We start from the raw sequence: 21,319 nt of genomic DNA on the forward strand, positions 1-21,319 counted from the left end.
GGCCTATCACTTGTCTCTCCCATTTCTGTGAGTGCTCTCTGATGGGCTGAAATCCTCTGCCAGTTATGTCCCTTTCCCCCATACCTCTCTATCTGGTGGTGCTCTTAACTCCACTTCTAATCTCCTAAGGCTTTCATTTCCATTCACTTACTTAGTATGGCTCCATCTCTGAGTTCAGGTACACAAAGCAGAAACTGATATCATTGTCGGAGATGACTTCTTCAGCTCTCAGCCACGTCTTTTCTTGTTTTAATCTGTTTTGATCTTGATTTAACAAAGTGTGTTATCTTTCTGCATGGTTTTCTATAAAAAGAACTTATGTCTTCGTCTATAAGTTAAAAAATAATAAATGTGTCTGGTTGTTCTCCATACCAAACCCAAACATCTGTTACTTGATGCCCATCATGATCAGGCACCAATTCGCCATGTTCTCACTGCTTCCCTAAGTGAAAGACTCAGCTAAGGTTCTCCACTTGTGTGTTTTCACTGCCTTCTCCTATTGATTTCTTCTTTGTCTACTAAAACTTTACTTCAAATAAAATGTTCGTTTGTTAGTCAATCAACATTTATTCCAACACTTTTCTTTCCCATGAATTACCTTTTCTCCTATCAATGCAGTGGTCTGAGATTGTTAGAATGATCCCCTCCCTTTCTTTCAGATGCTATCATGTGACCCTAACAACACCAACAAACAGCCTGAGTCTGGGAGGAGAGGGTGTGTCTAATGTATTAGCAAAATAGTAAAATGCTGTGACCTTCAGGACAGCCCATAAGGCTGTGGAAAAGAACTCTGAAAACATGAGTTCAAAAAAAGATAATTTCTCAACTGTGTAAAAATGTAAGGGTGGAATAGGAATTGTATAAGGAGCTTCATAGACCTAAAGGAACAGAGGCAGCTGCACCATGAGCCAGCTTCTCAGAAAGATACTAAGGAATGAAATAAAGAGATTTAGAGAGTGGTGATCCTACCAAGCTAAGTTTACCAAGGTGGGCAGGTCTCTGAGTTCTTTTGCAATGTTAAAAAAAAAAAAAAACAACAAAACGTACTTGCTGTCCTTTTTCCAAGAGTCAAGAGGCTAAGGTCAAGAGGGTTAAGAAGGAATCTGGAGGGGTTGGGGATTTAGCTCAGTGGTAGAGCGCTTGCCTAGGAAGCGCAAGGCCCTGGGTTCGGTCCCCAGCTCCGAATAAAAGAACCAAAAAAAAAAAAAAAAAAAAAGAAGGAATCTGGAATAAATGACTGAATTGATATATAAAGATAAAAGACCAAGCTTTTGGTCTGCATGAGATGAGCCAGCATAGAGTGATAGCAGTTCATTTTTAGAATTTTTCATAGCTCATTAGAATTTTTTTTTCTAACAGAATTTCTTGTTAGAATTCCCAAGAATTACTTAGAAAGTAAACATTCTTTCAGAATGTTTTCTAGCAGCAATCCAGAGAAGGCTATCTGAGGAGGGAACACAACTCTTTCGGAATGTTCCCTGGCTTATGACTTTGATCTGAAAACCCAAGAAATACTTTTAGAAATTTTCTAACAGGATTTCTGACTTGGTTGGAAAATCCAAGAATTTTTAGTAACAGCTTTTCTGACTTTGGTTGGAAAATCCATGAACTATCCAGAGAGCTTTTAGGAAAAAAATTCTAGTAAGAGAGAGCTGTCTCAAGAGAGAGCTGTCTTGAGCAGACCACAGAGCCAAGAGCTACCTACAGAGTGCTGTCTAAGGAGCCATAGCAGAACATTTGCCATAAGCTTGTAACCCACAATTTGACCTGGAGTCCTTTGTCTCACCTCTCTCAACATCCTTTCCTCAGAATCACTCTCCAAGCCAAGGCTGCTCTTTGGCACACATCTCAGAATATCTTGATTTTGTAAGCATTTCCATACGCTTCTAGAAACTTCTCAATCTTATTAATTTAGAAAGATGATTTCTATTACTTACAATTAAATTCTTAATTGGGTCATGATCATTTTAAAAGCATAACTTACACCCTTTCTGAAAAGTTGCCTTTACCCTCAAAACTGTACAAGCATAGTAACAATGTATTGTTACTATATTACTATATATTGTTACAATGTTACCACACTTGATATAAACTGAATAGCTCCACAAAACTATCTTATTTATGCCTCTTTTTGATGGTGGCACAGCTTTTAATACTGGCAGCTGGGAGGCAGAGGCAGGCAAATCTCAGGTGAATCTCTGAGTTTGAGACCAGCCTGATCTACAAAGTGAGTCCAGGGCTACACAGAGAAACCTGGTCTTGAAAACCAAACCAAACCAAACCAAACCAAACCAACCAAACCAAACCAAACCACACCAAACCAAACCAACCAAACCAAACCACACCAAACCAAACCAAACCACATCACACCAAACCAAACCAAACCCCACCAAAATGATATGCTACTTAGAAACATCAATGTAGCTCCAAAGATGTCTTCATCATAGTCCTGCTTATTAGAAAGGCTTAACACTAAAATTGTCAATTAGTATGTTGATATCTAGAAGTTGAGCGAAGAATAACCCTGCTCCCTAATTAAATTAAAAGAGTCCCAAGACCTCGCTTGTATGTCTTTATGAGATTGATTAGCATCATCCAAGCATAAGCTAAAGACTTCATTTAATTATCAGCCTTGGACCTTATTTTAAATGTAACTCTGAGTTTTCCTATTTATGTCCTATTTATTTCAATAAGCGAACAAATAACTAATCAGATAACAAGGCCTCGTAACTACCAACCAGACATCCAGAGTCAATTAGATAATGAACGCTATTTTACCCATGAGGCAGCCATGGACGGATATTCAGGAAGTGAGGAAACTGGATCAGGACGGGGTGAAGGGAGGGAGGGGGAGGGAGGGAGGGAGAGCGGGGGAGAGGGAGGTACCTACCTTCTTTTCCAGTCTATCAATTAATTTCTGGAGTCTGTTTATCTGGGTCATCCACTGATTGTCTTCTTCTAACAATGCTTGGCAGGAAAGCACAAAGACAGAATGTTAAATTTTGAGAGTGTTGAGTGCTTAGTTATCTAAACTTCCACCCTGAAGGAAGAATACAGTGCCGCTGACTTTTAAACACAGTCCTAAAAAGGAATCCCACAAGTGATTTCTAAATACTCAACTCATAGAAATCCCTGTATCATTGGCTTTGTTCACAAGCCTCTCCTGCTTCTTTAAAAAGTTTCTTTTTTAAAAAAAATATTGTGTACAATACTAGCCCAGGAAGCTCAAGAGAACAGATCTTGCTGAGCCCTTTTTATGATCTGGTAAGATCCTTTTCTTTGGAAAAAGAAGGAAAGCCATGATTCTTAACTCATCTGTAAGGCAGGGGCAGGAATAGATCAAATCAGACCCTTGATTTGGAGCTCTGATGCAAAAGAAGTGTAAGAGCAAGGTAGCTGGTACGCCCTTTCCCACTGACTAACCTGGAAATACATGGACACTTTACTCATGTCTTAAAAGTATACAGTAGAGTGCAAACTGGAGCCTGTTGTTCTATATTCATGTATATGAAATATACTCACTATATATATATATGGATATAGTATGTATATATACTTCATACGTGAATATGTATAAATGTAGATATATATGTGCATAGATACAGATCTGTATATCTGGTATCATGTAATACATACACTGGCAACATGTCATGTGCTGTTTCAGCTCACTGAGAAGTAGGATTGCCCTCCCTCCTCATTTCAGCCCCAGCCATGTCCGTTTCAAAAGTGTCCTCCAAGTCTCCTTGTGTGGGGATGAGCAGGCTCTCTAACTGCAGCAGGGAGGAACTAGAACAACTCGAGTGTAAACACATTATGCCCTTGAGAGGTGCTAGCAGGTAAAGCATTGCCAACAAGTGTTCTTATTGTTTCCCCATGATAGAGGAGTGCCTGTAGTGAAAAAGAAAAGCCAGAACCTCAGATATGGGACGCATATCCACGAAGAGAAAGCTCAATCGTGAACTCCACTTGATGGCCTCAGCTTCCCAGTCTGATGAGCTCATCTTTAGATGTTGCTATTTGTTCTTTTACTTGGAAGCTTGGAAAAGGGAGTACTCTACTGGGACTATGCATAAGCAACTCCAGCTGGCTGCCACAACAAGGCTCCTTCAGTCAGTTTCTGTGGGACGTCATGAGAGCTCAACTTGATAATATTCTCTCTTCTATCTCCCCTCTCTGTCTGTCTCTGTCTATCTTTATCTTTATTCTTTTTTTTTTTATTTTTTTTTTTTATTTTTTTTTTATTAACTTGAGTATTTCTTATATACATTTCGAGTGTTATTCCCTTTCCCGGTTTCCGGGCAAACATCCCCCTCCCCCCTCCCCTTCCTTATGGGTGTTCCCCTCCCAACCCTCCCCCCATTGCCGCCCTCCCCCCATAGACTAGTTCACTGGGGGTTCAGTCTTAGCAGGACACAGGGCTTCCCCTTCCACTGGTGCTCTTACTAGGATATTCATTGCTACCTATGGGGTCAGAGTCCAGGGTCAGTCCATGTATAGTCTTTAGGTAGTGGCTTAGTCCCTGGATGCTCTGGTTGCTTGGCATTGTTGTACTTTTGGGGTCTCGAGCCCCTTCAAGCTCTTCCAGTTCTTTCTCTGATTCCTTCAACAGGGGACCTATTCTCAGTTCAGTGGTTTGCTGCTGGCATTCGCCTCTATATTTGCTGTATTCTGGCTGTGTCTCTCAGGAGCGATCTACATCCGGCTCCTGTCGGTCTGCACTTCTTTGCTTCATCCATCTTGTCTAATTGGGTGGCTGTATATGTATGGGCCACATGTGGGGCAGGCTCTGAATGGGTGTTCCTTCAGTCTCTGTTTTAATCTTTGCCTCTCCCTTCCCTGCCAAGGGTATTCTTTTTCCTCATTTAAAGAAGGAGTGAAGCATTCACATTTTGATCATCCGTCTTGAGTTTCGTTTGTTCTAGGGATCTAGGGTAATTCAAGCATTTGGGCTAATAGCCACTTATCAATGAGTGCATACCATGTATGTCTTTCTGTGATTGGGTTAGCTCACTCAGGATGATATTTTCCAGTTCCAACCATTTGCCTACGAATTTCATAAACTCGTTGTTTTTGATAGCTGAGTAATATTCCATTGTGTAGATGTACCACATTTTCTGTATCCATTCCTCTGTTGAAGGGCATCTGGGTTCTTTCCATTTTCTGGCTATTATAAATAAGGCTGCGATGAACATAGTGGAGCACGTGTCTCTTTTATATGTTGAGGCATCTTTTGGGTATATGCCCAAGAGAGGTATAGCTGGATCCTCAGGCAGTTCAATGTCCAATTTTCTGAGGAACCTCCACACTGATTTCCAGAATGGTTTTACCAGTCTGCAATCCCACCAACAATGGAGGAGTGTTCCTCTTTCTCCACATCCTCGCCAGCATCTGCTGTCACCTGAGTTTTTGATCTTAGCCAATCGCACTGGTGTGAGGTGAAATCTCAGGGTTGTTTTGATTTGCATTTCCCTTATGACTAAAGATGTTGAACAGTTCTTTAGATGTTTCTCAGCCATTCGGCATTCCTCAGCTGTGAATTCTTTGTTTAGCTCTGAGCCCCATTTTTTAATAGGGTTATTTGTTTCCCTGCGGTCTAACTTCTTGAGTTCTTTGTATATTTTGGATATAAGGCCTCTATCTGTTGTAGGATTGGTAAAGATCTTTTCCCAATCTGTTGGTTGCCGTTTTGTCCTAACCACAGTGTCCTTTGCCTTACAGAAGCTTTGCAGTTTTATGAGATCCCATTTGTCGATTCTTGATCTTAGAGCATAAGCCATTGGTGTTTTGTTCAGGAAATTTTTTCCAGTGCCCATGTGTTCCAGATGCTTCCCTAGTTTTTCTTCTATTAGTTTGAGTGTGTCTGGTTTGATGTGGAGGTCCTTGATCCACTTGGACTTAAGCTTTGTACAGGGTGATAAGCATGGATCGATCTGCATTCTTCTACATGTTGCCCTCCAGTTGAACCAGCACCATTTGCTGAAAATGCTATCTTTTTTCCATTGGATGGTTTTGGCTCCTTTGTCAAAAATCAAGTGACCATAGGTGTGTGGGTTCATTTCTGGGTCCTCAATTCTATTCCATTGGTCTATCTGTCTGTCTCTGTACCAATACCATGCAGTTTTTATCACTATTGCTCTGTAATACTGCTTGAGTTCAGGGATAGTGATTCCCCCTGAAGTCCTTTTATTGTTGAGGATAGCTTTAGCTATCCTGGGTTTTTTGTTATTCCAGATGAATTTGCAAATTGTTCTGTCTAACTCTTTGAAGAATTGGATTGGTATTTTGATGGGGATTGCATTGAATCTGTAGATTGCTTTTGGTAAAATGGCCATTTTTACCATATTAATCCTGCCAATCCATGAGCATGGGAGATCTTTCCATCTTCTGAGGTCTTCTTCAATTTCTTTCCTCAGTGTCTTGAAGTTCTTATTGTACAGATCTTTTACTTGCTTGGTTAAAGTCACACCGAGGTACTTTATATTATTTGGGTCTATTATGAAGGGTGTCGTTTCCCTAATTTCTTTCTCGGCTTGTTTCTCTTTTGTATAGAGGAAGGCGACTGATTTATTTGAGTTAATTTTATACCCAGCCACTTTGCTGAAGTTGTTTATCAGCTTTAGTAGTTCTCTGGTGGAACTTTTGGGATCACTTAAATATACTATCATGTCATCTGCAAATAGTGATATTTTGACCTCTTCTTTTCCGATCTGTATCCCTTTGATCTCCTTTTGTTGTCTGATTGCTCTGGCTAGAACTTCAAGAACTATATTGAATAAGTAGGGAGAGAGTGGGCAGCCTTGTCTAGTCCCTGATTTTAGTGGGATTGCTTCAAGTTTCTCTCCATTTAGTTTAATGTTAGCAACTGGTTTGCTGTATATGGCTTTTACTATGTTTAGGTATGGGCCTTGAATTCCTATTCTTTCCAGGACTTTTATCATGAAGGGGTGTTGAATTTTGTCAAATGCTTTCTCAGCATCTAATGAAATGATCATGTGGTTCTGTTCTTTCAGTTTGTTTATATAATGGATCACGTTGATGGTTTTCCGTATATTAAACCATCCCTGCATGCCTGGGATGAAGCCTACTTGATCATGGTGGATGATTGTTTTGATGTGCTCTTGAATTCTGTTTGCCAGAATTTTATTGAGTATTTTTGCGTCGATATTCATAAGGGAAATTGGTCTGAAGTTCTCTTTCTTTGTTGTGTCTTTGTGTGGTTTAGGTATAAGAGTAATTGTGGCTTCGTAGAAGGAATTCGGTAGGGCTCTATCTGTTTCAATTTTGTGGAATAGTTTGGATAATATTGGTATGAGGTCTTCTATGAAGGTTTGATAGAATTCTGTACTAAACCCGTCTGGACCTGGGCTCTTTTTGGTTGGGAGACCTTTAATGACTGCTTCTATTTCCTTAGGAGTTATGGGGTTGTTTAACTGGTTTATCTGTTCCTGATTTAACTTCGATACCTGGTATCTGTCTAGGAAATTGTCCATTTCCTGAAGATTTTCAAATTTTGTTGAATATAGGTTTTTATAGTAAGATCTGATGATTTTTTGAATTTCCTCCGAATCTGTAGTTATGTCTCCCTTTTCATTTCTGATTTTGTTAATTTGGACACACTCTCTGTGTCCTCTCGTTAGTCTGGCTAAGGGTTTATCTATCTTGTTGATTTTCTCAAAGAACCAACTTTTGGTTCTGTTGATTCTTTCTATGGTCCTTTTTGTTTCTACTTGGTTGATTTCAGCTCTGAGTTTGATTATTTCCTGCCTTCTACTCCTCCTGGGTGTATTTGCTTCTTTTTGTTCTAGAGCTTTTACGTGTGCTGTCAAGCTGCTGACATATGCTCTTTCCTGTTTCTTTCTGCAGGCACTCAGCGCTATGAGTTTTCCTCTTAGCACAGCTTTCATTGTGTCCCATAAGTTTGAGTATGTTGTATCTTCATTTTCATTAAATTCTAAAAAGTTTTTAATTTCTTTCTTTATTTCTTCCTTGACCAGGTTATCATTGAGTAGAGCATTGTTCAATTTCCACGTATATGTGGGCATTCTCCCCTTATTGTTATTGAAGACCAGTTTTAGGCCGTGGTGGTCCGATAGCACGCATGGGATTATTTCTATCTTTCTGTACCTGTTGAGGCCCGTTTTTTGACCAATTATATGGTCAATTTTGGAGAAAGTACCATGAGGAGCTGAGAAGAAGGTATATCCTTTTGCTTTAGGATAGAATGTTCTATAAATATCCGTTAAGTCCATTTGGCTCATGACTTCTCTTAGTCTCTCTACATCACTGCTTAATTTCTGTTTCCATGATCTGTCCATTGATGAGAGTGGGGTGTTGAAATCTCCCACTATTATTGTGTGAGGTGCAATGTGTGTTTTGAGTTTTAGTAAGGTTTCTTTTACGTATGTAGGTGCCCTTGTATTTGGGGCATAGATATTTAGGATTGAGAGTTCATCTTGGTGGATTTTTCCTTTGATGAATATGAAGTGTCCTTCCTTATCTTTTTTGATGACTTTTAGTTGGAAATTGATTTTATTTGATATTAAAATGGCTACTCCAGCTTGCTTCTTCTGACCATTTGCTTGGAAAGTTGTTTTCCAGCCTTTCACTCTGAGGTAGTGTCTGTCTTTGTCTCTGAGGTGTGTTTCCTGTAGGCAGCAGAATGCAGGGTCCTCGTTGCGTATCCAGTTTGTTAATCTATGTCTTTTTATTGGGGAGTTGAGGCCATTGATATTGAGAGATATTAAGGAATAGTGATTATTGTTTCCCTTTATATTCATATTTGGATGTGAGGTTATGTTTGTGTGCTTTCATTCTCTTTGTTTTGTTGCCAAGACGATTAGTTTCTTGCTTCTTCTAGGGTATAGCTTGCCTCCTTATGTTGGGCTTTACCATTTATTATCCTTTGTAGTGCTGGATTTGTAGAAAGATATTGTGTAAATTTGGTTTTTGTCATGGAATATCTTGGTTTCTCCATCAATGTTAATTGAGAGTTTTGCTGGATACAGTAATCTGGGCTGGCATTTGTGTTCTCTTAGGGTCTGTATAACATCAGTCCAGGATCTTCTGGCCTTCATAGTTTCTGGCGAGAAGTCTGGTGTGATTCTGATAGGTCTCCCTTTATATGTTACTTGACCTTTTTCCCTTACTGCTTTTAATATTCTTTCTTTATTTTGTGCGTTTGGTGTTTTGACAATTATGTGACGGGAGGTGTTTCTTTTCTGGTCCAATCTATTTGGAGTTCTGTAGGCTTCTTGTATGTCTATGGGTATCTCTTTTTTTAGGTTAGGGAAGTTTTCTTCTATGATTTTGTTGAAGATATTTACTGGTCCTTTGAGCTGGGAGTCTTCACTCTCTTCTATACCTATTATCCTTAGGTTTGATCTTCTCATTGAGTCCTGGATTTCCTGTATGTTTTGGACCAGTAGCTTTTTCCGCTTTACATTATCTTTGACAGTTGAGTCAATGATTTCTATGGAATCTTCTGCTCCTGAGATTCTCTCTTCCATCTCTTGTATTCTGTTGGTGAAGCTTGTATCTACAGCTCCTTGTCTCTTCTTTTGGTTTTCTATATCCAGGGTTGTTTCCATGTGTTCTTTCTTGATTGCTTCTATTTCCATTTTTAATTCCTTCAACTGTTTGATTGTGTTTTCCTGGAATTCTTTCAGGGATTTTTGCGATTCCTCTCTGTAGGCTTTTACTTGTTTATTAATGTTTTCCTGTGCTTCCCTAAGTGTGTTCAGGTCTTTCTTGAAGTCCTCCAGCATCATGATCAAATATGATTTTGAAACTAGATCTTGCTTTTCTGGTGTGTTTGGATATTCCATGTTTGTTTTGGTGGGAGAATTGGGCTCCGATGATGGCATGTAGTCTTGGTTTCTGTTGCTTGGGTTCCTGCGCTTGCCTCTCGCCATCAGATTATCTCTAGTGTTACTTTGTTCTGCTATTTCTGACAGTGGCTAGACTGTCCTATAAGCCTGTGTGTCAGGAGTGCTGTAGACCTGTTTTCCTCTCTTTCAGTCAGTTATGGGGACAGAGTGTTCTGCTTTCGGGCGTGTAGTTTTTCCTCTCTACAGGTCTTCAGCTGTTCCTGTGGGCCTGTGTCTTGAGTTCACCAGGCAGCTTTCTTGCAGCAGAAAATTTGGTCTTACCTGTGGTCCCGAGGCTCAGGTTTGCTCGTGGGGTGCTGTCCAGGGGCTCTCTGCAGCGGCAGCAACCAGGAAGACCTGTGCCGCCCCTTCCGGGAGCTTCAGTGCACCAGGGTTCCAGATGGTCTTTGGCTTTTTCCTCTGGCGTCCGAGATGTGTGTGCAGGGAGCAGTCTCTTCTGGTTTCCCAGGCCTGTCTGCCTCTCTGAAGGTTTAGCTCTCCCTCCCACGGGATTTGGGTGCAGAGAACTGTTTATCCGGTCTGTTTCCTTCAGGGTCCGGCGGTGTCTCTGGCAGGGGTCCTGCAGCTCCTGGGCCCTCCCCCACGGGAGCCCAGAGGCCTTATACAGTTTCCTCTTGGGCCAGGGATGTGGGCAGGGGTGAGCAGTGTTCGTGGTCTCTTCCGCTCTGCAGCCTCAGGAGTGCCCACCTGACCAGGCGGTTGGGTCTCTCTCTCACCGGGTCTGGGAGCAGAGAGCTGCTGCGGGCCCTGTCTTTATTCTTTTACTTTTTATTTACTTGATAAGCTCATTCAATTGAAATCAAATATGGCTGTAATAGATCATTCTCTGGACTGTAGAGAAAAACACCACCTTAAACTGTGTAAACAGTGCTTGTAATAACATTGTAACTACTATTATGGAAAGATGTAACCGAAGATATTATGGTCTGAAACCTTGACTGAGCATCCTAACTTCCTATGTGCTGATGACAGCTCATTCAAGATGTCTTACAAGTGCTTGTCAAAGTTCCAATCATTACTTTTTCTTCAAATGAGGGCAAAATTGAATTCACAGCTCTAAGTCTTTGCTTTAGCAGAGAAAGAAATGGGGTCAGGCCTTAAATTATAAAAGACACTTTTTTCCATGTAGAAATAGCAGAGTAAATCCCATTAATCTTTAAGATTGCAAAAGTAAAGCACAGTGATTTGTATCAAAACATACTTTTATATCTGTCTTTTCAGAGGAAGAAATGCACTAACAAGTTATAAAATAAAGAAACCAAAAATATTGGCACTGCATCAAGGAAGTGTTAGAAATAGATGTAAAGAAAACACATTAGATACAAAAACCCAGTATGTTTACTTTTAGTATATGTGCTGCCGAAGTGAGCACAATATGTTTACTTTTTAATTTGCAAATTAAGTAGCATATTTCTAAGCTGACTTATTGCCTACAAAGATTTAAGAAAAATCAAAGTCCCTGGGAACTATAGCTTCACCTATGCCTTCCCATCTAAGCGCTAACCAGGTCTCATCCTACTTAGCATCTAAGATTAAAAGTGATTGATACATTCAGGATAGCATGGCCATAACTAATTTCTACTTTTTTTTCTAAAATATAATCACTCCTATCTGCCTGCCTGCCTGCCTATCTATCTATCTATCTATCTATCTATCTATCTATCTATCTATCTATTATCTATCTATCTATCTATCTATCTATCTATCTATCTATCTATCTATCTATCTATTATCTATCTATCTATCTATCTTATCTATCTAATCTATCTATCTATCTATCTATCTATCTATCTATCTATTATCTATCTATCTATCTATCTATCTATCTATCTATCTATTATCTATCTATCTATCTATCATCTATCCATCTATCCATCTATCTAGGCATGTATGTAAAAGCTGACAACCTGTGGGAAAGCTACGGGGTTTGACTTTCTACCACGTGGACTCTGGAGAACAGGGCATCAAGCTTGGCAGCAAACACGTTTTCTCCTGGAGGCATCTCACTAGCTCTGTGCTTTCTAAATGGTTAAAATGGAAATACTACAATCTCTGTTTGGCCTTGGGAATCCAGCCCTGCCATGTTCCAGCCGTGGAAGCAGTCTGGAATCTGGTTGCTAACTCCTTGCTCTTTCTGCACAGCACCTGTGCAAGTCTTGCAGGGGCAACTATGTATAGCTCTTGCTCCAATGAGGCACATAGTTTTCCTCATAGTATGATGAGTAGGATTGGCATGACTCATTCGGCCAATGGAAAGTTTGAACTACTAACACTGTAGTTCAAATGTATTTATATAATTTTGGTCTGGCTGCTTGTACTTCTGACATTTACCAGGAGGGAAACATGCTACACTAGGAGCACAGAACTTAGCCAAGGGCCTGGCCAATAGTGTCCAAACCACAGCCAATCATACTCATGAGGCCTACTCATGAGGAAGAGGAAAATATTTGTGGTAACTATTGAGATTTTGGGTTTCTTTGACAATAAAAATGGGCTAACAATCCATTTGATGATAGACAAATCTTTTTCTATTGTGAGCATTGATTTTTTTCTGGGTGAGCTGGAAGAATGTGTCCACACATTCATCGCGTAAGGATTTGGGGTAGAATAAGACTGTTCAAAAGTGCACTTCAACATCTTCAGTCAAATGGAATGCGCTTAAATGTTAAACTGGTGTGTTCAAGTGCAGATGCGCTTGTAAACATTCATATTTACAATAATTGCCTGAATATTGGGCAAACATGAGCTGGCATATTTCAGAACAATTTACGATAACTGTAAATGTTATAGTTAACATGTAACACTCAAAGAACTACTAGTCAGAATTAGCCTGACAAGCTTCTTCAGAAGCCCCGACTATGGCTAATCCTAAGACATTCCTCGATGAGTTTATGATACAGCCTTCAGGAGACTTGGACAGGGAGAAGGTATGAGGTGGAGAAGCAAGTTCAGAACTAGGGTGCCCTACAGTGCAAGTGTCTTGGGAATTGGCTGCTGGAGTGCTTTCTGCTGTGTCCACCCCTCTGTGAACTATCGAGACACATCTGCTAGGATCTCATAGGACTGGCAAGAGGTTGCCTCCCCACTTCCTAATGCTCGGCCCCTCTTTTGTTTCACAAGCGTTTGGTAAAAGGGAAGCATTCCAGGCTTCTGTTTTTAATCTATCCACTTGATGAGGAAGAGCGTCGAAGTCTGCCTTACCTGGGCTGCTGACATTGAACTGTGGGCTGTTGGGGGAGAAACTGTTGTGTCTCTGGACTCGGCGGCTGGATCGCTTTCCAGGCCATTGAATGGACAAGACTTCTGGCTTGGATGGCCCTTGCCTGAAACAAGAGTCAACATTAAACTTTACTGTCAGAGCTTCAGTATCTTCTCCTAGGATGAGATCCTAAAGAATCAACTGCTAGGGATTCCTGGGATATTTAATGGTGACGTGGGAGGAATACCGCCTGCACATATGCACTGGATAGCCGGGCTCATTGTTATTACAATATTCAGATGAAAAGATGAGAATGTTCTGGATTTTCATTATTCTTAAAATTAAGCCCAAGTAAAATTGAGTTTGTAACCTAATCTGCCTTTCTATCCTTGGCCAAGTCTTTAATAGAACTAAAATGTGTGTTTATGATGTATAGTGTTTTGCATCAATTTGAGAATGCCTATGGAGTTTTCTTTGCTTAATTAATATTTTACACTTTTGTTCCACTCTACTAAAAATTCACACATTGTAAAAAGCTAAATGACTGAATGTGCCTCCACTCCATTTTCATAGACATTTATTAGCAAGTATTTATTGTGCCACTTATCTTCCTATCAGAACTCGACATTCTTTTTTTTTTTAAATGTATTAAATGATTATGGAGAAAAGTTAAAAGTATCTTTACCTCCTCCATTGTTGGTGGGATTGCAGACTGGTAAAACCATTCTGGAAATCAGTCTGGAGGTTCCTCAGAAAATTGGACATTGAACTGCCTGAGGATCCAGCCATACCTCTCTTGGGCATATACCCAAAAGATGCCTCAACATATAAAAGAGACACGTGCTCCACTATGTTCATCGCAGCCTTATTTATAATAGCCAGAAACTGGAAAGAACCCAGATGCCCTTCAACAGAGGAATGGATACAGAAAATGTGGTACATCTACACAATGGAATATTACTCAGCTATCAAAAACAACGAGTTTATGAAATTCGTAGGCAAATGGTTGGAACTGGAAAATATCATCCTGAGTGAGCTAACCCACTCACAGAAAGACATACATGGTATGCACTCATTGATAAGTGGCTATTAGCCCAAATGCTTGAATTACCCTAGATCCCTAGAACAAAGGAAACTCAAGACGGATGATCAAAATGTGAATGCTTCACTCCTTCTTTAAATGAGGAAAAAGAATACCCTTGGCAGGGAAGGGAGAGGCAAAGATTAAAACAGAGACTGAAGGAACACCCATTCAGAGCCTGCCCCACATGTGGCCCATACATATACAGCCACCCAATTAGACAAGATGGATGAAGCAAAGAAGTGCAGACCGACAGGAGCCGGATGTAGATCGCTCCTGAGAGACACAGCCAGAATACAGCAAATACAGAGGCGAATGCCAGCAGCAAACCACTGAACTGAGAATAGGTCCCCCGTTGAAGGAATCAGAGAAAGAACTGGAAGAGCTTGAAGGGGCTCGAGACCCCAAAAGTACAACAATGCCAAGCAACCAGAGCATCCAGGGACTAAGCCACTACCTAAAGACTATACATGGACTGACCCTGGACTCTGACCCCATAGGTAGCAATGAATATCCTAGTAAGAGCACCAGTGGAAGGGGAAGCCCTGGGTCCTGCTAAGACTGAACCCCCAGTGAACTAGACTATGCGGGGAGGGTGGCAATGGGGGGAGGTTTGGGAGGGGAACACCCATAAGGAAGGGGAGGGGGGAGGGTGATGTTTGCCCGGAAACCGGGAAAGGGAATAACACTTGAAATGTATATAAGAAATACTCAAGTTAATAAAAAGAAAATAACTATCAAAAAAAAAAAAGGGGAACAAGAATACCCTTGGCAGGGAAGAGAGAGGCAAAGATTAAAACAGAGACTGAAGGAACACCCATTCAGAGCCTGCCCCACATGTGGCCCATACATATACAGCCACCCAATGAGACAAGATGGATGAAGCAAAGAAGTGCAGACCGACAGGAGCCGGATGTAGATCGCTCCTGAGAGACACAGCCAGAATACAGCAAATACAGAGGCGAATGCCAGCAGCAAACCACTGAACTGAGAATAGGACCCCCGTTGAAGGAATCAGAGAAAGAACTGGAAGAGCTTGAAGGGGTTCGAGACCCCATATGAACAACAATGCCATGCAAGCAGAGCTTCCAGGGACTAAGCCACTACCTAAAGACTATACATGGACTGACCTTGGACTGTGACCTCATAGATAGCAATTAATATCCTAGTAAGAGCACCAGTGGAAGGGGAAGCCCTGGGTCCTGCTAAGACTGAACCCCCAGTGAACTAGACTGGTGGGGGGCGGGCGGCAATGGGGGGAGGGTTGGGAGGAGAACACCCATAAGGAAGTTTGCCCGGAAACCGTGAAAGGGAATAACACTCGAAATGTATATAAGAAATACTCAAGTTAATAAAAAAAATAAAAAAAAATTAAAATTAAAAAAAAAATCAAATTTAAGCAATACCTACTATTCCAGCCCTACAGAAGGTGCTAGAAGGAAAATTCCAACCTAAAGAGGTTAATCACAAGAAAACACAAGGAAGAAATAACCTAGGCCAGCAAAACAAAAGAAGGACAACACACACACACACACACACACACACACACACACACACACACACACACACATACACCACAAAAAATAAAAGGAATCAACAAACACTGCTCATTGATATCTCTCAACACCAGTGGTCTCAATTTTCTTTCTTTCTTTTTTAGTTTGCGATTCCTGCAGGTATTTTATACATTCAAAATTAGAATTAATGACATTTTAGGTATAAATTCATTCATTTAAAATATCAGCATTAAACTCCTTATAATTATAAAACAATCTTTTTAGAATCTACATTTTAAAAAAAATTTATTTTTCTTTTATTGGATATTTTTAATTTACATTTTAAATGTTATTCCCTTTCCCAGTTTCCTGGCCATAAGCCTCCTATCACATCCCCCTCCTCTTCTTCTATGAGGGTGTTCCCTTCCCAGTTTACTCTCCTCCTTCCCACTCCCCGACATTCCCCTACACTGGGGGTTCAAACTTGGCAGGACCAAGGGCTTCTCCTTCCATTGGTGCCCAAAAAAGGCCATCCTCTGCTACATATGCAGCTGGATCCATGGGTCAGTCCATGTATAGTCTTTGGGTAGTAGTTTAGTCCCTGGGAACTCTGGGTGGTTGGCATTGTTGTTCTTATGGGGTTGCAGCCCCTTCAGCTCTTTCAATCCTTTCTCTAATTCCTCCAAAAAGGGGGTCCTGTTCTCAAAGAATGGATGTGAAAACAGGATCCATCTTTTTGAGGCCAAGATATATATCTTAAAATCAAGGATAGATATCATCTTCTGGTGAAGGAATAGGAAAAGATATTTGAAGCAAATAGATCTATGAAGTAAGCTATTGGAAGCCATTGTAGTCATTTTAATATCTGACAAAATAGACTTCAATCAAAACTAATCAGAATTAGTGAAAGGAAAAATCTACCAAGAGGACATTGCAATCCTTAACATCTATTCCCCACACACAAGTATACACAACTTCAAAACCATCAATAAAAACAACAATAACAACACGAAACCAAGAAACAAACAAGACAAAAGCATCACTATAGCGAAAATCACACATTGACCTTCACAGAGATAGTGGATAACTTCAATATCCAACTCTTGCTAATAGAGTCTTATCATCATTATCCAAACAAAAAACAAAAATACGCAAGCCAGCAACCACCCCCAAAAACTGAAAAACAACAAAGCCCCCAAACAACAATAGCTAAAAACAAAAACCAGCATAAAAACCCAATTGTAAACAGAAAAAATGATAGAATTCATTGTAAGCCAAATAGATCTAACAGATCTTTACAGAAAATTTCACTCAAACACACCTCATGAAACTTTCTCCAGAATTGATGACACACTTCGTCACAAAGCAAGTCTCAACACACACAAGGAATTTCAAACACTTTGCATACTACCTGACCATATATATCTTGGCCTCAAAAAGATGGATCCTGTTTTCACATCCATTCTTTGAGAAGAGAACCTCCATTTGGAGGAATTAGAGAAAGGATTGAAAGAGCTGAAGGGGCTGCAACTCCATAAGAACAACAATGCCAATCATGAGTGCATTAAAGATGGATATCAACAACAACAGAAACATTAGAAAGTTTACAAACTCATTAAAACTAAACAACTCATTACTGAATGAAAAATTGGTCAAGACAGATATTAAAAAATTAAAGACTTTTTAGAATTGGATGAAAAAGAATATACAACTTATCCAAAGATATGGAACACAGTGAAGGTAGTTTTAAGAGGAGAATTTATAGCATTAAGAATGATTGCAAGCTGGTACAACCACTCTGGAAGTCAGTCAGGTGGTTCCTCAGAAAATTAGACATAGTACTACCCGAGGACCCAGCTATATCACTTCTGGGCATTTACCTAAAAGATGCTCCAACATGACACCCGCGGATCCTGGCCCGCAGCAGCTCTCTGCTCCCAGACCCGGTGAGAGAGAGACCCAACCGCCTGGTCAGGTGGGCACTCCTGAGGCTGCAGAGCGGAAGAGACCACCAACTCTGCTCACCCCTGCCCACATCCATGGCCCAAGAGGAAACTGTATAAGGCCTCTGGGCTACCGTGGGGGAGGGCCCAGGAGCGGCAGGACCCCTGCCTGAGACACCACTGGAACCTGAAAGAAACAGACCGGATAAACAGTTCTCTGCACCCAAATCCCGTGGGAGGGAGAGCTGAACCTTCAGAGAGGCAGACAAGCCTGGGAAACCAGAAGAGACTGCTCCCTGCACACACATCTCGGACGCCAGAGGAAAAAGCCAAAGACCATCTGGAACCCTGGTGCACTGAAGCTCCCGGAAGGGGCGGCACAGGTCTTCCTGGTTCCTGCGGCTGCAGAGAGCCCGTGGGCAGCACTCCACGAGCGAACCTGAGCCTCGGGACCACAGGTAAGACCAAATTTTCTGCTGCAAGAAAGCTGCCTGGTGAGCTTGGGACACACGGAAGCAGAATTTCTCTAGGACCAGGCACGTTCTGTGTTTACCGGAAGTCCCACACCCGCGGATCCCGGCCCGCAGCAGCTCTCTGCTCCCAGACCCGGTGAGAGAGAGACCCAACCGCCTGGTCAGGTGGACACTCCTGAGGCTGCAGAGCGGAAGAGACCACCAACTCTGCTCACCCCTGCCCACATCCCTGGCCCAAGAGGAAACTGTATAAGGCATCTGGGCTCCCGTGGGGGAGGGCCCAGGAGCGGCAGGACCCCTGCCTGAGACACCGCCGGAACCTGAAAGAAACAGACCGGATAAACAGTTCTCTGCACCCAAATCCCGTGGGAGGGAGAGCTAAACCTTCAGAGAGGCAGACAAGCCTGGGAAACCAGAAGAGACTGCTCCCTGCACACACATCTCGGACGCCAGAGGAAAAAGCCAAAGACCATCTGGAACCCTGGTGCACTGAAGCTCCCGGAAGGGGCGGCACAGGTCTTCCTGGTTGCTGCCGCTGCAGAGAGCCCGTGGGCAGCACCCCACGAGCGAACTTGAGCCTCAGGACCACAGGTAAGACCAAATTTTCTGCTGCAAGAAAGCTGCCTGGTGAACTCAAGACACAGGCCCACAGGAACAGCTGAAGACCTGTAGAGAGGAAAAACTACACGCCCGAAAGCAGAACACTCTGTCCCCATAACTGACTGAAAGAGAGGAAAACAGGTCTACAGCACTCCTGACACACAGGCTTATAGGACAGTCTAGCCACTGTCAGAAATAGCAGACAAAGTAACACTAGCGATAATCTGATGGCGAGAGGCAAGCGCAGGAACCCAAGCAACAGAAACCAAGACTACATGGCACCATCGGAGCCCAATTCTCCCATCAAAACAAACATGGAATATCAAAACACACCAGAAAAGCAAGATCTATTTTCAAAATCATATTTGATCATGATGCTGGAGGACTTCAAGAAAGACATGGAGAACTCCCTTAGAGAACAAGTAGAAGCCTACAGAGAGGAATCGCAAAAATGCCTGAAAGAATCGCAAAAATCCCTGAAAGAATTCCAGGAAAACATAAATAAACAAGTAGAAGCCCATAGAGAGGAGACACAAAAATCCCTGAAAGAATTCCAGGAAAACATAAATAAACAAGTAGAAGCCCATAGAGAGGAGACACAAAAATCCCTGAAAGAATTCCAGGAAAACATAAATAAACAAGTAGAAGCCCATAGAGAGGAGACACAAAAATCCCTGAAAGAATTCCAGGAAAACACAATCAAACAGTTGAAGGAATTAAAAATGGAAATAGAAGCAATCAAGAAAGAACACATGGAAACAACCCTGGATATAGAAAACCAAAAGAAGAGACAAGGAGCTGTAGATACAAGCTTCACCAACAGAATACAAGAGATGGAAGAGAGAATCTCAGGAGCAGAAGATTCCATAGAAATCATTGACTCAACTGTCAAAGATAATGTAAAGCGGAAAAAGCTACTGGTCCAAAACATACAGGAAATCCAGGACTCAATGAGAAGATCAAACCTAAGGATAATAGGTATAGAAGAGAGTGAAGACTCCCAGCTCAAAGGACCAGTAAATATCTTCAACAAAATCATAGAAGAAAACTTCCCTAACCTAAAAAAAAAAGAGATACCCATAGACATACAAGAAGCCTACAGAACTCCAAATAGATTGGACCAGAAAAGAAACACCTCCCGTCACATAATTGTCAAAACACCAAACGCACAAAATAAAGAAAGAATATTAAAAGCAGTAAGGGGAAAAGGTCAAGTAACATATAAAGGGAGACCTATCAGAATCACACCAGACTTCTCGCCAGAAACTATGAAGGCCAGAAGATCCTGGACTGATGTCATACAGACCCTAAGAGAACACAAATGCCAGCCCAGGCTACTGTATCCAGCAAAACTCTCAATTAACATTGATGGAGAAACCAAGATATTCCATGACAAAACCAAATTTACACAATATCTTTCTACAAATCCAGCACTACAAAGGATAATAAATGGTAAAGCCCAACATAAGGAGGCAAGCTATACCCTAGAAGAAGCAAGAAACTAATCGTCTTGGCAACAAAACAAAGAGAATGAAAGCACACAAACATAACCTCACATCCAAATATGAATATAAAGGGAAACAATAATCACTATTCCTTAATATCTCTCAATATCAATGGCCTCAACTCCCCAATAAAAAGACATAGATTAACAAACTGGATACGCAACGAGGACCCTGCATTCTGCTGCCTACAGGAAACACACCTCAGAGACAAAGACAGACACTACCTCAGAGTGAAAGGCTGGAAAACAACTTTCCAAGCAAATGGTCAGAAGAAGCAAGCTGGAGTAGCCATTTTAATATCAAATAAAATCAATTTCCAACTAAAAGTCATCAAAAAAGATAAGGAAGGACACTTCATATTCATCAAAGGAAAAATCCACCAAGATGAACTCTCAATCCTAAATATCTATGCCCCAAATACAAGGGCACCTACATACGTAAAAGAAACCTTACTAAAGCTCAAAACACACATTGCACCTCACACAATAATAGTGGGAGATTTCAACACCCCACTCTCATCAATGGACAGATCATGGAAACAGAAATTAAACAGTGATGTCGACAGACTAAGAGAAGTCATGAGCCAAATGGACTTAACGGATATTTATAGAACATTCTATCCTAAAGCAAAAAGATATACCTTCTTCTCAGCTCCTCATGGTACTTTCTCCAAAATTGACCATATAATTGGTCAAAAAACGGGCCTCAACAGGTACAGAAAGATAGAAATAATCCCATGCGTGCTATCGGACCACCACAGCCTAAAACTGGTCTTCAATAACAATAAGGGAAGAATGCCCACATATATGTGGAAATTGAACAATGCTCTACTCAATGATAACCTGGTCAAGGAAGAAATAAAGAAAGAAATTAAAAACTTTTTAGAATTTAATGAAAATGAAGATACAACATACTCAAACTTATGGGACACAATGAAAGCTGTGCTAAGAGGAAAACTCATAGCGCTGAGTGCCTGCAGAAAGAAACAGGAAAGAGCATATGTCAGCAGCTTGACAGCACACCTAAAAGCTCTAGAACAAAAAGAAGCAAATACACCCAGGAGGAGTAGAAGGCAGGAAATAATCAAACTCAGAGCTGAAATCAACCAAGTAGAAACAAAAAGGACCATAGAAAG

At 41.1% G+C, this 21,319-nt stretch overlaps 1 protein-coding gene across 1 annotated transcript in view; it reads right to left on the bottom strand.

The window, feature by feature from the left end:
- Necab1 (N-terminal EF-hand calcium binding protein 1) overlaps positions 1-21,319 on the bottom strand; it is a 220,630-nt gene that overhangs the window by 31,642 nt on the left and 167,669 nt on the right. Inside the window, 2 exon segments of the mRNA NM_022302.1 lie at positions 2,891-2,967; positions 13,089-13,210. Coding sequence (NP_071638.1) covers positions 2,891-2,967; positions 13,089-13,210 — 199 coding nt within the window.

The sequence above is a fragment of the Rattus norvegicus genome, chromosome 5, assembly GCF_036323735.1.
Source record: "Rattus norvegicus strain BN/NHsdMcwi chromosome 5, GRCr8, whole genome shotgun sequence".
Classification (NCBI taxonomy): Eukaryota; Metazoa; Chordata; class Mammalia; order Rodentia; family Muridae; genus Rattus; species Rattus norvegicus.